This window comes from Bolinopsis microptera, unplaced genomic scaffold, assembly GCF_026151205.1.
Source record: "Bolinopsis microptera isolate Bmic1 unplaced genomic scaffold, MBARI_Bmic_1.0 sca24, whole genome shotgun sequence".
In the NCBI taxonomy this organism is placed as follows: Eukaryota; Metazoa; Ctenophora; class Tentaculata; order Lobata; family Bolinopsidae; genus Bolinopsis; species Bolinopsis microptera.
This window is the reverse complement of record NW_026971796.1, coordinates 30609-50981: the sequence shown is the minus strand read 5'-3', so window position 1 is coordinate 50981 and position 20373 is coordinate 30609. Positions and strand designations below refer to the sequence as shown.

The following is a 20373-nucleotide window of genomic DNA, read 5'->3' as shown; positions in this document are numbered from 1 at the left end:
ATGTTCTTTCGGCATCGACCTCACGTTCTACATTGTTAGGATAAATTGAATATTTCAGTTTGATTTTAGTTTTACTGTGTTTGAAGCTGTTGAAACATCGTTGAAATAATGATACTCATTACTCAACTTTTGTAGACTCAAAATTGGTTGCGATAGGCTTACGAAGAATCTGAATAAGTTTAGCTTGTGCTGAAACATTCACTTTCACTTTCACTTTTATCTCCGTCATAACTCTTTTGTCTCCATGAGTAGAGACGGGTTGTTGCTAAAGTTATTAACGCTGTTATGAGTGACTGTTTCCTGACTTAATACCGAGTCCCCCCTGGCCCCACACTTTCCACATTGAACGTTATGTCCATATAAGGTATTATCATCTCTCTCCACATTCCAATAATATGGTGCTCCAAACTGACGGTAATTCTTGCACTGGTTGCAATAGTAAGCATCTATGTTTGAAATCCTGGGCACACTGTGGTAGCCGCGAATCATTTGTCCGTCGCATAGACAAGTGGACGTGTTTCCATGGTAACTTGCCGCATAACGAACAACCACACGGTTTCTGCTGCTTGGCGGCCGGAGATTTACCGAGTTTATTCTTTCTTCTTGAGTCGAATTTGCAGCTTCTTCTAGTGTCTGAATTGATTTATAATCGTCAAAATTCAAGCTATTTAATACAAAATATTTAAATGCCTAAAAGTATGTAAGTTAAACCTTTACATATTTTAACTTGTTGTTGATCACATGTACGGATTGTATAAAAATACTAAACGTTGATAGTCAAAGTGATTTTCATAAGCACTGCGGATAAAATAACGCAAATATAAAAAAGATATAACAAAAGATATATATATCGCATAGTCCATAGATATTGAAAATTGGTAAGTATTAGTGATAATTACAAATTCTAATACTATAAGATACTAATATCATTATTTTGTTGAAAATGAAAATGAGACAGAAACCAAAGTGTAGGAGTGGAGTGGAGTGGAGTGGAGTGGAGTGGAGTGGAGTGGAGTGGAGTGGAGTGGAGTGGAGTGGAGTGGAGTGGAGTGGAGTGGAGTGGAGTGGAGTGGAGTGGAGTGGAGTGGAGTGGACTGTGGAGTGGAGTGGACTGTGGAGTGGAGTGGAGTGGAGTGGAGTTGAGTGGAGTGGAGTGGAGTGGAGTGGAGTGGAGTGGAGTGGAGTGGAGTGGAGTGGAGTGGAGTGGAGTGGAGTTGAGTGGAGTGGAGTGGAGTGGAGTGGAGTGGAGTGGAGTGGAGTGGAGTGGAGTGGAGTGGAGTGGAGTGGAGTGGAGTGGAGTGGAGTTGAGTGGAGTGGAGTGGAGTGGAGTGGAGTGGAGTGGAGTGGAGTGGAGTGGAGTGGAGTGGAGTGGAGTGGAGTGGAGTGGAGTGGAGTGGAGTGGAGTGGAGTGGAGTGGAGTTGAGTGGAGTGGACTTGAGTGGAGTGGAGTGGAGTGGAGTGGAGTGGAGTGGAGTGGAGTGGAGTGGAGTGGAGTGGAGTGGAATGGAGTGGAGTGGAGTGGAGTGGAGTTGAGTGGAGTGGAGTGGAGTGGAACCTACCCTCTCAAAGCGTATCCTCAGAAATAGTTGATAAACCTTATCGTAGAAAAGACAGCACAAGATAAGGGTGATACAGATAAGAACGGGAGCGTATATTTTCCAACTATTATCCCTGAACACTGGAAAATGGCCTTCGTCTGGGAATGTTCAGATTATTAATTGACAAGTTGCCAGTAGGGCAGAATTATGACATGGTGATCGGACCTAATCAACAAGGAAAAAAAAATCATATTTCGATTCATTTTTAGTTAGTCTCCGTCTATAAAAAGTCACACTTTATGCGGTACACCCTGTATATGTCTGACAATCTTGTCTCGTGTGATGCCACCGGTAGATAGATCTATGATAAATATAGGTTAAGGATATTGATCTCCCTATTACATGTTAATAATTGAACTTACATGAACCACCCTTAACTCCCCCTCCTCCTGCAGATCCCCCTTTACAGTTGACTTGTCTCCAGAAACAAAGAAGAAGGATAAACAAATTTCCGTTACTAGGACTACACTTGGTTACCATGGTTACACAATATATTGGTTAATATACACGTGTAGCAAACAAATTTGAGCAAACACTAAAGTCTAAAAATGTTGACTTTTCTGGCCACTTAAATCTGTCAAGTACACGTGCACGTGAGTTTTATGTTAATTAAGTTAGATTTATGCGAAGACCTTTTTAATCTAATTTTCTGAGTCCGTTTATATAGGACATTCTGAAATGTCCTATAAACTGTATTACACGGCAGGGTACATAATTGTTTACATATTAGCATATTCAGGCACCAGAGCACAAAAAAAAAGTAATATGGCAGTCGCTATTTTTTAATTAAGCTAATTATCTTGAGTTAGCTCGATTACATGCTCCATACAATTAAAGTTGAAGAGGTGCCAACAAGAATCTGGACTACCGAGCCGTAGATGTAATCGTCTTCACCTGCTCTGGGCCACTTCTAATGTCTATACTTTTAAAACTGACTGCAAAATAAAACCCAATAATTTTGCTTCGAATTTTTGCAAGGAATATTATCTGTTTATCTACATTAATTTGAAGTTTTAATATATGGTTCCTATTACTAATTCAAAACATTAAAACACTTTACTTAAATTCGGCTTATTAATCAGCAAGTCAAAATATTGTCCTAATCTTCACGTTATCAATTGACACTGAGAATGATAAAGAACCCCTTATCAAATAATTGATCTCACTGCAAATTGTTTACATAATTTAACTGAAATTAAAGAAACCTCAACCATATAATCACAGATCAAAGATAATGAAATAACAATATTTAAACCTAAATAAATAACAAATGACGTCATGACACGTGGTGTGACGTCATATCACGTGTCTATTTCCCGTACATAATGTTCACAAAACACAATCTAAATGAATAACATGAATAATTAACAATAAACCTATCACGTGACAGTGTTACTAAAAATAAATAAAGTAAACCACCGTCAGCACAGCTGGCAGACACATGGCCAGCAAAATGAAGACCACCACGTGCGAGTCCTCAAACGTGCCACCACTTTCAATTTCTTTTTCAACTAATTTGGTTTCTCTTTCACTTTCTTTCCTCTCTAGAGGAGGTGGTTTCAGTTTGACGAGGAGAGTCTGGGAGAAGGGTCCGTACTCTGGTGGACCGGTGGAGTCTCGTTTTACTCTCACTTTAAAAGAGTAGGTAGTTTCGGGGAGAATCGAGGTCGTGAAATTACGATCTAGTCCTTCGTATATCTGCAAATATACACGGTTAAATTTGAAAAATTTTAGTTTTATAAACAACAATTTTTTGGATGAAACTCTTATCAACTTTCATCAGGAAGATGGTAGTCACGTGACATAAAAATGCTTTCTGATTGGCCGAGAAACTTACCGGAGTGAAAATATCACCATCAGTGGAGTGTAAGATTTGGAACAGCTCCTCTTCTTGTAGTTTATCCTTCACTTGCCAGGAAATGGTCAGTTGGTTCTCTTTTATCGACTTGTACACCTCTGAAAAGAGGGTAAAAGAGTGTTATATGCTGTGTTATCAGGAGTACCATTCATTTAAAATGATCATAACTACTTCACGAATACTGCAGTAGTTGTACAGCAATACTAAGGCAATGGGACTACTGCACACAGACATCGAACGCTGTAAGAAGATGACGATCAGACCTCGTTAACTTCACGAATACATATAGAAAAAATGTCCTTGCGTTTTCGACTAACTAGTGATAAAATATATCCTTGTGTTTGACTAACTAGTAATAGGAGGAGGAGGGATGGAGTCAGTAGAGAAGGTAGCCAGTAACCAGGGTCCAGTACCAGCATTGTTCACCCCACATACACGTATTTTGTAGTCTGTGTTGGCAGATAGTTTGCTTATCTTTACTTGGGGCTTGTTCCCTTCGTATACCGATATAAAGTCATCACTGAAGTTTGACTGGAGTTAGTGTCGTGGAATTTCGACATTTTAGCGTTATTTCTAGCGAAGATACTGAAAACTTTTTTTAAATGAATGACATGCGGATAGATCATAAAACTGAAGTCTGAAACGGAAACTGCCCGAATTTAAACAAAACGAAACTGTGTGATCCAAAACTACTCACGACTCAGCACTTGCTCGTTCCAGTAGATAAGACTTGACAGAGCGCACACTAGTCCAGCCGACTTTCAGGAAGTTGTGACCACGTGATGAGAGAAGTATTGGACCGGTCAGGGCTGGGGGAAGAGGAGTTCCTGTGACCACTACTTTAGCAGAGCTGTGGGGAGGGGAGAAGTTAAACCTGACCATGTGATTCAACCTTTATCTAATTCTGCTATATTACAGTATACAATAAACTTCACTCAGCCTTTATTTACTTAAAGTTAAGAAAACATATCAAATGTTGGTTGGCAAGTTACCTGAATTGGCCGGATCCCACTGAGTTAACAGCCTGAACTCTTACTTTATACTGAGTCTCACTGTTCAAACTTTCTATCTGAATATTGGAGTCTTTTGTTAGTCACCTCAATAATATTAATACGTTGTTTTCAATCTCAATAAATAAGATTCAGTTAACGTAATCATATCTTAACTTGTTGAAATTAACTCGTATAACAGAAAACTGAACTTACATAAAACTCATTTTCCACACATTTACTAGCTGGTCCGTTGTTAAAACACACGTTGTAGTGGAGAATATCAGCACCAGGACTGGATGGAGGATCCCAGCTTATCTTCAGTGAACTGTCACTGCTCTCAACCTGGACAAGGTGGAGTTACGATGAGGTCAAGTGGAGTTGTCACCTGACATCAGAATATGTACTAGAAAATCCTTTTTTAAATTATTTGTTTTGGTATGGTAACACTAAGTACTCCTTTATAATAATCCTGTGTTGATAAGTGGTTACTAAGTGATAACTAAATGGTTACTAAGTGGTTACTCAGTGCAGTGGTTACTAAGTTATAACTAAATGGTTACTAAGTGGTTACTAACCAGGTGTATTTTAGTAGGAGGCTCAGGAGGGGCAGGCGGAGAGTGATAAACAGCAACCTCGCTAGGAACACTCTGTCCTACTACACTATTTGCTTTAACTATACAGTAGTATGTAGAACCTGGGTTCAGGTTCCTGACTACACATTCCGTTTCTTTATCATTGTACACCTGAGCAGTTGTTTACTTTAGTGTTTTAATAACTAAACAGTGAGCATTTGTTTACTTACTGGTAGTAGTTGTTGTTTACTTTAGAGTGTAAATATACATCTGATAGGTCGGTTTATGTTAGAAATTTTTCACATTTCCTGTAAGACCACAGTTTATTTGTTAACAGCATTACACAAAGACCTTATATATGTATTAAAAAAAGAAATTACCTCAGCAAAGGTGTCACCGAGAAGACACATATCGACTGAGTATGAAGTTATTGGTGCTCCATTTGTAGACGTCTCCTGAAGGTCACAACTATCAGTTAAAGGCCTAAGTTAATTTGCACTGTCTACGAGTCAAAAATCCTAAACCTCGAACCTTATTTTATCGAACACCTAACAGTAGACTATTTATAGCCAAAAGTAAAATTTACTGATCAGCGCGCGGTCCAAAAGTGTTGTTTAGAACTGAATAAAGCCCTTAATGTTGAAAACGACTGCAATGCAGCTGGATAACAGCTAGAGAACAGCTTACTGTATATTTAATTAGTTTTGTCTCATAATATCTACTTTTGAGCTACTAAATTTAACGACACGTTTATTGGGAAATGAGTACGTAAACGCACCTATGCGCGCAGCAATTTCGTCAACATAATGGCTTAAAATATCCACCGCGCCGTCCATTTCTGAATCAAGTAGACCCTTTTAATATGTTCAAAACCGATACTAAACAGTAGATTGTAGAAGGAAATAAAAGTTAAAGGTGAAACGAACCGGCCAAGCTATAATTGCAGCATAAGGCCCCTTGCTAGTGATAACAGGAGGTTGTGGAGCTAGAGGTGGAGCGGGGGCTGTCACAAAGTTAACGGTGTTAGAGTAGAGACTGGCTCCAGCACAGTTGTGACATCTTAGTCTGAATCTGTAACTCTTTCCTAGGGTTCGTCTTGGTAAGCGTTTGTTAAAATGATTAAATAATTTGATGGTTACGACTTACGGTCTTTAGGCAGTTAATGTTTCCACTAGCTACAAGGATATACAACGTGGACATTAATATACATGTCCACGCATGTAGCATGCGCTGTCTAAAAGGTTGCACTAAAAGGTTGACTAAGTCAAGCTTCATTATTAAATACGATATCATATCGCAAGTAATAGTTACAAACCAGGTGTCAGTTCTGTAACGAGGAAAGAAGTCTCAGTTCCAGTGTAGAGTTGTAACCAGTCATCTCTGAAAATCTCTAGGGTGTAACGCGTTATAACACTTCCTCCAGTGTAACTTGGGGGTCCTGGGAAACGTGACGTTATGAAATATGACGTCATAACAGTTAATACGTGACTTCATGACACGTAGAGTTATAACACGTGACGTCATAACACGTGCAAGATAAAATTCAGGTATAAACTACAACGGCTAAACAGTGGAATATTAGCACTGTTTCGATCACATTTACTTTTCAAATCATTCGATCACATTTACTTTTCACTTCATTCGATCACATTTACTTTTCAATTCGTTAGCAATTTCACTCGCTAATGGATTGCTGATAAGATAGTACGTGTTGTACTGTGTTGACGTCATTCTTGTACCGACTCAACAGACCGGACCACCACCATCACCTGACAGACATGACCAGTCCAGCGTCTTCTCAACACTCCACCGGGCCGCCAGGTAGCGGCACGCCCACCGCTACCTACAGTCTTAAAGAGGGCTACCTGGCAAATCTACAAAGTGCAGGTACAGTCTTGAAAATTGATTGTTCGACACAGACAAACATCAGATGCTATAGCCCACAACTCTGCATTGATTTAGTCGACAAATTGTCGGACCAACAAATTTTTGATGAGCTCACGAGAATTTACGACGACAAGAGCTACGTCGAATTACGTGACACTCCTAGGAAAAAGGAGTTCTCCCTCAAACAACACTTTACTCGTGTTCTAATGACTGACGGCGACGCACTGACACACAGACTGAACGATCTAACCTCCCATTTTTCGAGGCACGTCTGTGAAGCGAACTCCCAGTTGGAGGAGCTGAAGAAGAACATCGACTCCGCCCAGACACTGGTAGCAGACCTCCAAACACCAGCTACGTGTGCTCCGCCTGCAGTTCCAGAGAACGCTGACATCTGCTTCTCTCCACCTCCAGCTCCAGCACCGTCAGATGCTCCAGTTAGTCAGCACTCACCAGGTAATCTGGAACCTTACGAACTTTACGAAGGTAATCCGTTCGCAGATTTTGATGCAGGAGTCTTGGACTCAGGGACAGAATATGACCGTGATTTTGGGAGCAGGAAAACGGCTTATTACGGATCATTGCCTTATAAGTACGGGGGGAGCCACCACAAGGCTAGGGACTTTGACTCAAACCCATATCTGAAACTTATTATTGATAAACTCGTATCTTTGTCCCCCGATGTCCATGAATCCTCAAATAGTTTCTTGGTGACTAAATACGACTCACACACAGCTCACATTCCTCCCCACAGCGACAACGAGCCGTCGCTTGACCCCGATAGTTCCATCCTGACCATCACTCTCGGAGCTGCACGCCCAGTTGTTTTCAGGAGGAAGCTGCCAGGAAAGTACGAGCGATTTTCCATTACCCCCGAGCACGGGTCTTTGTACTCCATGACTCGGTCTAGCCAGAACCTCTTCGATCACAGTGTACCGCGGGTCCATCAAGAGCAGTGCACAGGCACCCGGATCAGCATTACTTGCAGAACTTTGATCAGTCCATCATCCCGTCCTAAGCAGAGCCCTGTCTCTCATCCCTCCACCACCAGCCAGCCAGGGCCTAAACGCGTACTGATCCTCTCTGATTCCAAAAACGCTTCTTTTGATTGCAGTGAACTGCAAGAGCCTGCCGTAGCTTTCAGAAATGATCTCTTTCTGCTGCGCGATCTCGACCAACACGATGAGTCCATTCGGCAGGCTGACGTAGTCCTAATCTCAGCAGGGATAAACGACCTGAGGAAAAACGGTGCAGATCCCCAGACTCTCCACAACCACGTTAAACTTTTCATTGACAAGTACAGACACTTGAACGTCCAGTTTTTATTTGACTCCATCAGCCCATTGTCCATAAATGCAGATCGTTTCAACAAAATGAACCGGACAATAGATCTGACGAACGAACTGATGCTCCAACTCTCCTTACGCAGTAGAAATTTCAAACTCTTTGATAATGTTCTATTCGGCCTACCGCACTTAGCACGCGACGGCATTCACTTCAACAAGCTAGGTAAATCAGTGCTCACCAGATGCTGGGTTCACTGTATCCTCTTGACTCTGGGGCTGCGTAAAGGGCCGCTACCCTTACGCGTCCTTTATGCTAACATAGTAGAACGATTTTCTCGGTCCACTTATAGGTGAACTAGTTTTGTGTTTAAGCCATGAAGTTGAGCTGACTGATAAAGTTAAGTTTAAGTTATGTTAAAAGAAGTCTATTAAATTACCCAAAATGTCAACAAATCTGCTGTGATTAAAAAGATTATTCTCAATTTTCTTGTTGTGTCCACAACTATACCGTTGATCAGAGTCACATCTGATGACTTCAGTGAAAGGGCTGATGACTTCAGTGAAAGAGCTGGTGACCTAGTGAAAGTGCTGGTGACGATGAGAAAGACCATAAACCAGGGATTCCTTCGGGAGCATGTAAGATTATATCCAAAGTTTGTTCGCCAATGGGGTGTGTCTGGGTGTCAAAGATCTTCAAGGTGGGTGCTACTTGTGATGAACTCTAGAAGGATGGGATGGTAATACTCGGTCTGGCCGTCTGGAAGCCCATAGAATTCCAGTTCAGAAACCGAGTAAGGAGGTGCGGCTACTGATGAGAAGCCTCCTTAAAGTTTATTTGGGTTAGAAACGACATCTGGGTCCCTACCCTCGCACAAGATTATTCTCAATTTTCTTGTTGTGTCCACAACTATACCGTTGATCAGAGTCACATCTGATGACTTCAGTGAAAGGGCTGATGACTTCAGTGAAAGAGCTGGTGACCTAGTGAAAGTGCTGGTGACGATGAGAAAGACCATAAACCAGGGATTCCTTCGGGAGCATGTAAGATTATATCCAAAGTTTGTTCGCCAATGGGGTGTGTCTGGGTGTCAAAGATCTTCAAGGTGGGTGCTACTTGTGATGAACTCTAGAAGGATGGGATGGTAATACTCGGTCTGGCCGTCTGGAAGCCCATAGAATTCCAGTTCAGAAACCGAGTAAGGAGGTGCGGCTACTGATGAGAAGCCTCCTTAAAGTTTATTTGGGTTAGAAACGACATCTGGGTCCCTACCCTCGCACAAGATTATTCTCAATTTTCTTGTTGTGTCCACAACTATACCGTTGATCAGAGTCACATCTGATGACTTCAGTGAAAGGGCTGATGACTTCAGTGAAAGAGCTGGTGACCTAGTGAAAGTGCTGGTGACGATGAGAAAGACCATAAACCAGGGATTCCTTCGGGAGCATGTAAGATTATATCCAAAGTTTGTTCGCCAATGGGGTGTGTCTGGGTGTCAAAGATCTTCAAGGTGGGTGCTACTTGTGATGAACTCTAGAAGGATGGGATGGTAATACTCGGTCTGGCCGTCTGGAAGCCCATAGAATTCCAGTTCAGAAACCGAGTAAGGAGGTGCGGCTACTGATGAGAAGCCTCCTTAAAGTTTATTTGGGTTAGAAACGACATCTGGGTCCCTACCCTCGCACAAGATTATTCTCAATTTTCTTGTTGTGTCCACAACTATACCGTTGATCAGAGTCACATCTGATGACTTCAGTGAAAGGGCTGATGACTTCAGTGAAAGAGCTGGTGACCTAGTGAAAGTGCTGGTGACGATGAGAAAGACCATAAACCAGGGATTCCTTCGGGAGCATGTAAGATTATATCCAAAGTTTGTTCGCCAATGGGGTGTGTCTGGGTGTCAAAGATCTTCAAGGTGGGTGCTACTTGTGATGAACTCTAGAAGGATGGGATGGTAATACTCGGTCTGGCCGTCTGGAAGCCCATAGAATTCCAGTTCAGAAACCGAGTAAGGAGGTGCGGCTACTGATGAGAAGCCTCCTTAAAGTTTATTTGGGTTAGAAACGACATCTGGGTCCCTACCCTCGCACAAGATTATTCTCAATTTTCTTGTTGTGTCCACAACTATACCGTTGATCAGAGTCACATCTGATGACTTCAGTGAAAGGGCTGATGACTTCAGTGAAAGAGCTGGTGACCTAGTGAAAGTGCTGGTGACGATGAGAAAGACCATAAACCAGGGATTCCTTCGGGAGCATGTAAGATTATATCCAAAGTTTGTTCGCCAATGGGGTGTGTCTGGGTGTCAAAGATCTTCAAGGTGGGTGCTACTTGTGATGAACTCTAGAAGGATGGGATGGTAATACTCGGTCTGGCCGTCTGGAAGCCCATAGAATTCCAGTTCAGAAACCGAGTAAGGAGGTGCGGCTACTGATGAGAAGCCTCCTTAAAGTTTATTTGGGTTAGAAACGACATCTGGGTCCCTACCCTCGCACAAGATTATTCTCAATTTTCTTGTTGTGTCCACAACTATACCGTTGATCAGAGTCACATCTGATGACTTCAGTGAAAGGGCTGATGACTTCAGTGAAAGAGCTGGTGACCTAGTGAAAGTGCTGGTGACGATGAGAAAGACCATAAACCAGGGATTCCTTCGGGAGCATGTAAGATTATATCCAAAGTTTGTTCGCCAATGGGGTGTGTCTGGGTGTCAAAGATCTTCAAGGTGGGTGCTACTTGTGATGAACTCTAGAAGGATGGGATGGTAATACTCGGTCTGGCCGTCTGGAAGCCCATAGAATTCCAGTTCAGAAACCGAGTAAGGAGGTGCGGCTACTGATGAGAAGCCTCCTTAAAGTTTATTTGGGTTAGAAACGACATCTGGGTCCCTACCCTCGCACAAGATTATTCTCAATTTTCTTGTTGTGTCCACAACTATACCGTTGATCAGAGTCACATCTGATGACTTCAGTGAAAGGGCTGATGACTTCAGTGAAAGAGCTCGTGACCTAGTGAAAGTGCTGGTGACGATGAGAAAGACCATAAACCAGGGATTCCTTCGGGAGCATGTAAGATTATATCCAAAGTTTGTTCGCCAATGGGGTGTGTCTGGGTGTCAAAGATCTTCAAGGTGGGTGCTACTTGTGATGAACTCTAGAAGGATGGGATGGTAATACTCGGTCTGGCCGTCTGGAAGCCCATAGAATTCCAGTTCAGAAACCGAGTAAGGAGGTGCGGCTACTGATGAGAAGCCTCCTTAAAGTTTATTTGGGTTAGAAACGACATCTGGGTCCCTACCCTCGCACAAGATTATTCTCAATTTTCTTGTTGTGTCCACAACTATACCGTTGATCAGAGTCACATCTGATGACTTCAGTGAAAGGGCTGATGACTTCAGTGAAAGAGCTGGTGACCTAGTGAAAGTGCTGGTGACGATGAGAAAGACCATAAACCAGGGATTCCTTCGGGAGCATGTAAGATTATATCCAAAGTTTGTTCGCCAATGGGGTGTGTCTGGGTGTCAAAGATCTTCAAGGTGGGTGCTACTTGTGATGAACTCTAGAAGGATGGGATGGTAATACTCGGTCTGGCCGTCTGGAAGCCCATAGAATTCCAGTTCAGAAACCGAGTAAGGAGGTGCGGCTACTGATGAGAAGCCTCCTTAAAGTTTATTTGGGTTAGAAACGACATCTGGGTCCCTACCCTCGCACAAGATTATTCTCAATTTTCTTGTTGTGTCCACAACTATACCGTTGATCAGAGTCACATCTGATGACTTCAGTGAAAGGGCTGATGACTTCAGTGAAAGAGCTGGTGACCTAGTGAAAGTGCTGGTGACGATGAGAAAGACCATAAACCAGGGATTCCTTCGGGAGCATGTAAGATTATATCCAAAGTTTGTTCGCCAATGGGGTGTGTCTGGGTGTCAAAGATCTTCAAGGTGGGTGCTACTTGTGATGAACTCTAGAAGGATGGGATGGTAATACTCGGTCTGGCCGTCTGGAAGCCCATAGAATTCCAGTTCAGAAACCGAGTAAGGAGGTGCGGCTACTGATGAGAAGCCTCCTTAAAGTTTATTTGGGTTAGAAACGACATCTGGGTCCCTACCCTCGCACAAGATTATTCTCAATTTTCTTGTTGTGTCCACAACTATCGACAAATACCTGCATCAGAGGGTGCAGCCTATCGTACAATGAAAAGAGGATTACAAATAAATAATCGCACTATAATTTCAAACTGGCTAGTGGCTATCATCAATTATTTGCTATATTTTCATGTCTTAGCGATCCCATGACTTTATTTTTTTCAAAATCAGCTGCTCACAGTTCAGCATCGAGGCTAGAAATGATCTGATTGGCTCTTTCAAACACTATCTAATCTCATCCTGTAATCTCATATTTACAATTTATTCTAGTCTAATATTCAAATCGGCCTATTAACCTTTACATTTACTCAGTCAACTATTTCTGAAATCAACCATCACTATCTCACCAAATCAAGGCTGATAATAACAATACAATCACACTTAAACGGTCACGATCTTTCATATCAATAACCCAAAATATTCATTACTATAATTATTATGTCAGTATGACAGACATTTATAACATAATAGAACATACGACGTACAATCTTACGATGACATACGTGACACAAATTTTTTCAGGAATGAGGTCACACAGATACAGCACTACAATTTGTATACACTTTCACACAGATCCTGTATTTTTTTAATTTCATTTTAAACAGACAGGTATAATAAACAGGCAGGCAGGTTTTGTTTTGTACTCTGTACAGGTAAATCTGTACAGGTTACTCTTAGTTTAGTCAGAAAGTCACGAGCTGATTCACACTCAGGGCTGAATAGTCCTTGCTGAACAGTTCTGACAGGTTACGTTTTCCTAGTTCTATAGAAACTATATTACAAGTTTTATATATTAAATATTATCAGTATAACTAATCAAGTAGATCCACCGACCAATTCTAAACAATGTGGCACTTGTAAAACACGCTTAACAAAGAATCATCCATTACTCTTTTGTGCAACATGTAAAGCAACTAAACATCATAAATGCGAATCGTTATCTAAGTCTGAAGCTAAAGCACTCAAAGCGAATCCTACCTGGTCATGCAAAAGCTGTAAAAACAGTAATACTAGTAATGATCTACACTCGAATATTGATGAAACTGTAAACGATAGTGGCTCTCAGCAGGCAAAAGTTAAATTTAAGGCACAGTGTTACGCTTGTTTAGGATGGTCTTATTCTATAAATAATGTGAGAGAATGTGATTGGTGCGACAGGAAAGTTCACGTGAAATGCTACAGAGGTGTGTTAGGATGTGTGAAGTGTTGCGAGGAGAATATTGCAGGTTTCAATATAAACTGCATCGATTTGAACGAGAACTACTGCACAGAGTCGGACAAAATCTCATTTAATCCGTACCACAGAGATTGTTTAATAAATGATATAGGAGATAAGCTAGATGATCACGAGGGTTGCTCTGATTATTGGAACGAGCTATCTCAATTCTTACAACGCTGTGAATATAAGCAGCCGACGCACGTAAAATCTGCGAATCGCAACGAGCTCAAGATTTTTTCCCTAAATGTGAGATCACTACATAATAACATCAGCTACTTCCGGGAAGAGATCGACACATATAGCAATTTCGATATCTTAAGTTTTAATGAAACCAACTGTACTCTGAATAAATTACCGAACGGGATTACTGACCTTATTTTGGAAAATTTCTACGAGCCTATCCAGCAAGACCCTGTAAGGAAAACAGGCAGGGGAGGGGGTTTAACGATATATATTAACAAACGGGTCTGTAATCCGGAACAAATTGAATCTTTCAGGCCAAATTTTGAGGGGGATGGTGACTTGAACGGTGAGTTCCAATTTGTAAAGATTCACAACTGCAAAGGCTTCAACAAAACTAAACTGTTAGTTAATGTTTATCGCTCTCCTTCTAGGAGTATTGACAAATTTACCGAAATTCTAGATAACCTACTTCGAAGTCTTGATAGGCACTCTCGCAAACACATCGTTTTTACCGGTGACTATAATGTTGATTTAGTAAAACACGAAAAAGATGTAGCAGGGAAAAATCTTATCGCAGTTTATGAAAAATACGGATTTGTACAACTGGTGTCAAGGCCCACTCGTGTAACTGATCATAGCGCAACCTTAATTGACCACGTCTATACCAACGACCTATTAAATACCTTGAGTTGTCATGTACTGACGGTCAATGTGTCGGACCACTTAGCAACACTGACGACACTCTCACTGGGCAGGAGTGCAGGGAGGCGCGTTATATCGAGTGAGGGTCGTGAGAAGGTGCCGAACTTCCGCAGGTTCAATGCGGCTGCACATGCTGATTTCAAAAGAATTATTGAGAGCGAAACGTGGAGTGAGGTGCACAGAGAAACTAATGCGAATGACCAGTATGACAAATTCAGTGAAATCTATTCCAAACATTACGATCAAGCATATCCTGAAAAGAAACCTGGACCTAGACGTAAAAATGAACGGCAGGACTCAAAACCCTGGATCTTACCGTGGCTAGAAGATGCATGTGCCCGTAGACAGCGTCTCTACCACGATAAGATAAAAGTTCCCAGCGTGACAAATATTGCTGCGTACAAAAAAATTAATAAATTTTGTAACAAACATATAAATTTGGCCAAAACCAAGTACTACAAAAACTTTTTTGAGGAGTACCGCGACAACTCCAAAAAGCAGTGGCAACTTATTAATAGTCTCCTGGGTAGAAATGTCAGGCACTCTGGGCCTATTAAAATAAAGGATGAATGTGGAAACATACTCAGCAGCCATTCCGATGTATCGGCTAAATTTAATGAGTATTTTTCCAACATTGCAAGCAACATAAAGTCCCAGATAAGTGCTAGGCAAACTTTCGATCCAGGAGGTTTTGAAGAATTCTTACAGGACGGACGTAGGACGGATATAGGTACTAGCAGTATTGAGTTAAGACCTGTTACGCCCTCTGAAATCAGTAAAGTAGTAAAAAAATTCAAGAACAAAGCGACACTTGACACAAAAATTGAACCAATGAAGCTTGCAAGCTTAGATACGAAATTCACAAAAACGTTGGCCGTAATCATAAATTCTTCCTTTACTGAGGGAATATTTCCAAATGCTCTAAAATCGGCACGAGTTGTTCCGATACACAAAGGTGGCTCTAAAACAGAAGTTACTAATTACAGACCAATCTCTTTGCTAAGCTCTTTCTCGAAAATATACGAGAAACTCATGCATAGTCGAGTTCTTGAATTTTTAGACTTCAATGGATCACTTTTTGAAAGTCAGTACGGTTTTAGGCCTGGCATGTCATGTGAACACGCTTTACTTAATGCTCAAAATAGTATTCTACACTCTCTCAACAGTAAGCAAATTGCTGTGCTGCTTCTTCTTGACTACTCTAAAGCTTTTGACGTTATTGAACATCCTATACTACTAAAAAAACTGGAACATTACGGCATTAAAGGTTCAGCACTTAAATGGTTCGAGTCCTATCTGAGCGGCCGCCACCAATTCGTGACTGTCGGTGGAGAAGACTCGAGGCCCAGAGAAATCCAGTTTGGAGTACCCCAGGGGTCGATTTTGGGACCATTACTCTTTGTGATCTATATCAACGACCTTCCAAACATCACAAATTTAGCTAAGTTTATACTGTACGCAGACGATGCGAATATCATAGTTACTGGTTACACCGAGCAAGAGGTTCAGTTCAAACTAAATCAAATAACCTCGCTCCTGATCAAATGGGTTGATAGCAACGGACTTGCTCTCAATCTCAAAAAAACTCACTTTATGGTATTTAGCAATCATAGAACGACAACCCTTTCTAACATTAATGTTTCCATAGCTGGAGTAGTGATAGATCAAGTGACTGAGGCACGTTTCCTCGGAGTAATAATCGATGATAAATTAACGTGGAGCAAACACATACATGCCGTTAGGGCCAGGATGAATAGATACATGGGTATCATGTACAAAATTAAACGGTACTTACCGTTAAAAGTCAGGCTTCAAATTTATCACAGCTTTGTTCAATCCCACCTCAATTTCTGCTCCCTCGTCTGGGGTTTCGCAGCCAAATCACACATTGAGTCACTATTCACAAAACAGAAACAAGGTGTGAGAATGGTTATGCCAGGTTACGTCAATTATTTCTACAAGGACGGCCAATTGCCTGCACACACGAGGGACAGCTTTAAAGAGTATGGAATTCTCACTATTCATGGAATTATCGTGAAGAACGCACTTATATTAATGCACAGGATGAAATACTTCCCTGAAACAGTGCCAAAATCAATCAAAGGCCTTTTTCCAAGTAATATCCCGACAGTTAACTCCAGCCATGAGACTAGCTCTGACTGGCTTCTTACATACGGTAGTAACACTTTTAGACAATCAGTATTTTTTAAAGGTCCACTGCTTGCCATCACTGAAACAAACTTAAATATAACTTGTCTTCCCAGCTTATTTTCAATAAACATTTACAAGTCTAATGCAAAACGTGTGCTTTTGGAACACCAATCAAGAGGCAACAACGAGGAAAGCTGGCAAACCTTTTTACTGAATAATATTCCAGGTTTAAGGAAATCTCAACGGTCACAAAATCACACACCCCACAACATAACTTAGTATCAGTAAACTATCTAAACAACATGAGGCATTCACTCAATAAACTTCTTAGTTACAAAAGCACTTCAAAACTAATAATTACCGACCACTTTTGAAATCGGAAAATTTTCACTGCCAGACCTGCTACTAGTTTACTGATAATACTCCTGGCCATTGCTCAATTAAAGCCTTATCAGCACAACACGCACAATCACATATCATCAACGTAGCTGATCTCAACGCATCATAATAACAACCACGCGCACACACACCCACTTACCACTACACAGTACTACACACAGAGCCCAGCAATCAATTCAAATAACGCCTAGCTGATTTTGATAGAATGACATCGTGATCCAGCGTGATGAATTGTTTTAATCTTAATTGAAGTTAAACGGCTGCACCCCTGACTTTTTAACTAAAAGATAAGAGACGTATATATTAGGACATTTGTAATCTGATAAAATTTTAAGTTTTGGTGTGTGAATTAAAGCTTGGTGTGAGAATTAGTGTGGAAATAAAGAGATTCATTTTATTACATCATATATCTTAATTAAGTGACAGTAAGTATTATTATTTTAACTACAGCTTATATTATTTCAGTTAGTATTGACATGAATGTTACGATTTCAGTTTATTTATTATATATTATATTGTCAATAAACCGGTTTCAAAGCCCTTAAGGGTGGCCCTCGGGTCTTTAAAACAAAACAGAGGGACAACCAGGCATATGATGAGACAGAATGTTAAACTATAGTTACTCTCATCACTATAACAGATGGGACCTACTCACTCTGACCACAAGACACTACAAGTTAGTGACGGTGTGACGTCATACCACGTGGTGTGACGTAAAATCACGTGATGTGACGTAAAATCACGTGATATGACGTCACACCACGTGATGTGACTACAAGACACTAAAAGTTACAAGTTACCCGGTACATGGTTTTAACAACATACAGTACAAACAAGGTATACACACTGCACTAAATTAGCGGTCACGTGACTACAAAGAGCATGTATCATGTACACATTATAACTACAAAGTACAAGTAACTTATAACAAAAGGGCTCACGGTGCTACACTTCATTAATCAGCAACAACTTTGTGGTGCTTGTATTAGAAGAGGGGGTTAAACTGTGCAATCTTGAAAATCGCTCAAATTAATTTATATAGACAGCTGGACAGCTGGACAGTTATGTCAGACATTCTTCTGTCTGACGTTACTGGTTACCCTGCGTCATTGTCAAGGGTTTATTTTTGTACCAATTTGGTGCAAACCAAAAAAGGGCTAAATGTAAAATATTGAGGTTCAGGGGCACAGCCCTCAAAAGATAGAGTTGACAACAGAAGTGTTTGAATGTTGGCCCCCTTCAGTCTTATAAACTTATGAAACCAGTCAGCCCAATATACCCAAGTGAAAGTGAAAGTGAAAGTAAGAAGAACACCAAACATACCCCAGAGTAGGTTGAGAGAGTAAGGACTTGGTTTTGTTCTGAGAGTAGGAGGAGCGGGAGCACTGGGACTCACTGGTCTGGTTTTAAAGTTGAAGGGGTTAGAGGGGGGTCCTTCACCTCCTGCAGTTACCACTGTCACTAGGATCCTGTAACAATCAGGTATTATTGTGGTGTGACGTCATACCACGTGATGTGACGGCATGTCAGTGAACGTGACGTCATGTTACTTGGTTCGATATAATAACACGTGGTGTGACGTCATGCCACGTGGTGTGACGTAATAACTCGTGGTGTGACGTCATGTAAGGCTCTCACCTGTAAAGTGTACCAGGAAGAAGAGAATTTATGAGTATCTTAGTATCGTCAGTAGTGTGGAACTCCAGTACATCACCATTAGCTCTGTTAGCTGTGCTATCGGATCCAGTTACAGTGTTTAACTTCAAATTGTAGCGTAGAATCTGCTGTTCTCCTTCTAGTACTGGGGGTTCTGAAGAGGAGTAATATTAGTTAAAATGTTAAACTTCACGGAGAAACATTGAGCATACGTTTGTATTTTGTAAGCTTTTAATTGAAAATTCTCCAATAAAACCCCTAAAATAAACCACCTAAGATATTAAACAAAGAAAATGTCTGACCCCAAGCGATAATAGCACTGTCACTCCTCTCCTTGCCCTCAACCCTGACCCTAACTGGAGGGTTAGGAAGTCCAGCCCTAGTTGTGAACATTACCACAGCACTCGGCTTACTTTCTCCCGCTACATTACCTGAGTAAACCTGAGAGAGAGAATGGTGTGACGTCATAGGGTAGTGTGTGACGTCATAGGGTGGTGTGTGACGTCACAGAATTTTGGATTTATGTTTACAGCGAAATTCTTGATAGGTTTAGTTCCTTTGCAATCACAAATATTCATGAGTTTCAAAGTTCCTGAATGCCAACCGTGATATAAGTTTCTGAGTTTGATGTTTCTCTAAGATGTCACGTGACATGTTACTAACCCTGAACTTGTATCTGGTGGATCTAGTGAGGTTGGGAATGTGGCATTCTTGTAATTCTCCGTCATAAACACTGATAAAACCGTACTCTGTTTCTTGTTCCACGTTGTACCCTGTCACTTCCGCTGCAAACATTGTAAACATGTGAATATAATAATATAAAGTAGAGTCTCAATAAAACCCCATCATCTGAACCCCCCCCCACAGAATGTGTCCTTCATTTCTAAAGATCCACCAACTACAGTCTCCTTTTGTGGGACCTACCGGCTACCATCTAAGGCTCTATCACACGTGTTGTGACGTAATATCACGTGTTGTGACGTAATATCACGTGGTGTGACGTAATATCACGTGGTATGGCGGCTGACGCAATCCGAGGAATATAACATCCACCCCACTACAGCACATATTATAATAATTAAAACTCGGGTCCTATAATATCCCAGACAATACGTCACACAGATACTGGTTTCTACTGGTTACTGGATTCTCCACAGAGTGCAAAGTGTGCAGATTATTACAACACTGCAGCAGCAGGGTTATAGCTAAATATGGAGTTTTGATTAAAGAAGTGTCCACTTAACTTGGTTAAAGACCCCCCAATCAGTATCATTGCACAATGCACAGTTACCAGTTAAATCCTATAGTTACTCAGAGCAGAGGATTGTGCAATAATCTACAGCCCCAGATTTAATAAATTTCAAAAAACTGTTTCACAATCAGCTCCACAGGAAACGGCAGATGTACATCATAACACTGCACTTAACTCTATTTTTATTTAAGTTAATAGTAAATTAAAGAAGATAACTATCTAGTATCTAACCTCCTCCGTTATCATTAGGAGGACTCCAGCAAATAGTTAGAGAAGTCTCTGAAGCTTGTCCCAGGTAGATACAGGTAGGAGGATTGGGAACTCCAAATCCAGTACGACAAGTTCCTGTCTCACTCCTCTCACTGAAATAAAGTGTGACGTCATAATACGTGTAGTGTGACGTTATAACACGTGATAGTTATTTTTTCAGGGGAAAACTATAAATCGAACAGTACGTTTAAAATAAATAACTTGAA

The 20373-nt window shown here is 41.0% G+C and overlaps 1 protein-coding gene across 1 annotated transcript in view; it reads right to left on the bottom strand.

Moving 5' to 3' along the window:
- Nucleotides 1-2856: 2856 nt before the first annotated feature.
- The window catches only part of LOC134825708 (fibronectin type-III domain-containing protein 3A-like), a 33998-nt gene continuing 16481 nt past the window's right edge, over nt 2857-20373 (bottom strand). The window contains exons 9-23 of the mRNA XM_063837919.1: nt 20129-20259; nt 19309-19430; nt 18948-19086; nt 18628-18799; nt 18313-18458; nt 6336-6458; nt 5947-6104; nt 5401-5475; nt 5024-5191; nt 4662-4790; nt 4449-4525; nt 4154-4306; nt 3807-3976; nt 3436-3554; nt 2857-3296 (exon numbers count right to left, since the gene is read on the bottom strand). Coding sequence (XP_063693989.1) covers nt 2994-3296; nt 3436-3554; nt 3807-3976; nt 4154-4306; nt 4449-4525; nt 4662-4790; nt 5024-5191; nt 5401-5475; nt 5947-6104; nt 6336-6458; nt 18313-18458; nt 18628-18799; nt 18948-19086; nt 19309-19430; nt 20129-20259 — 2185 coding nt within the window. The 3' untranslated portion in view covers nt 2857-2993. The remainder of the gene's footprint in view (nt 3297-3435; nt 3555-3806; nt 3977-4153; nt 4307-4448; nt 4526-4661; nt 4791-5023; nt 5192-5400; nt 5476-5946; nt 6105-6335; nt 6459-18312; nt 18459-18627; nt 18800-18947; nt 19087-19308; nt 19431-20128; nt 20260-20373) is intronic.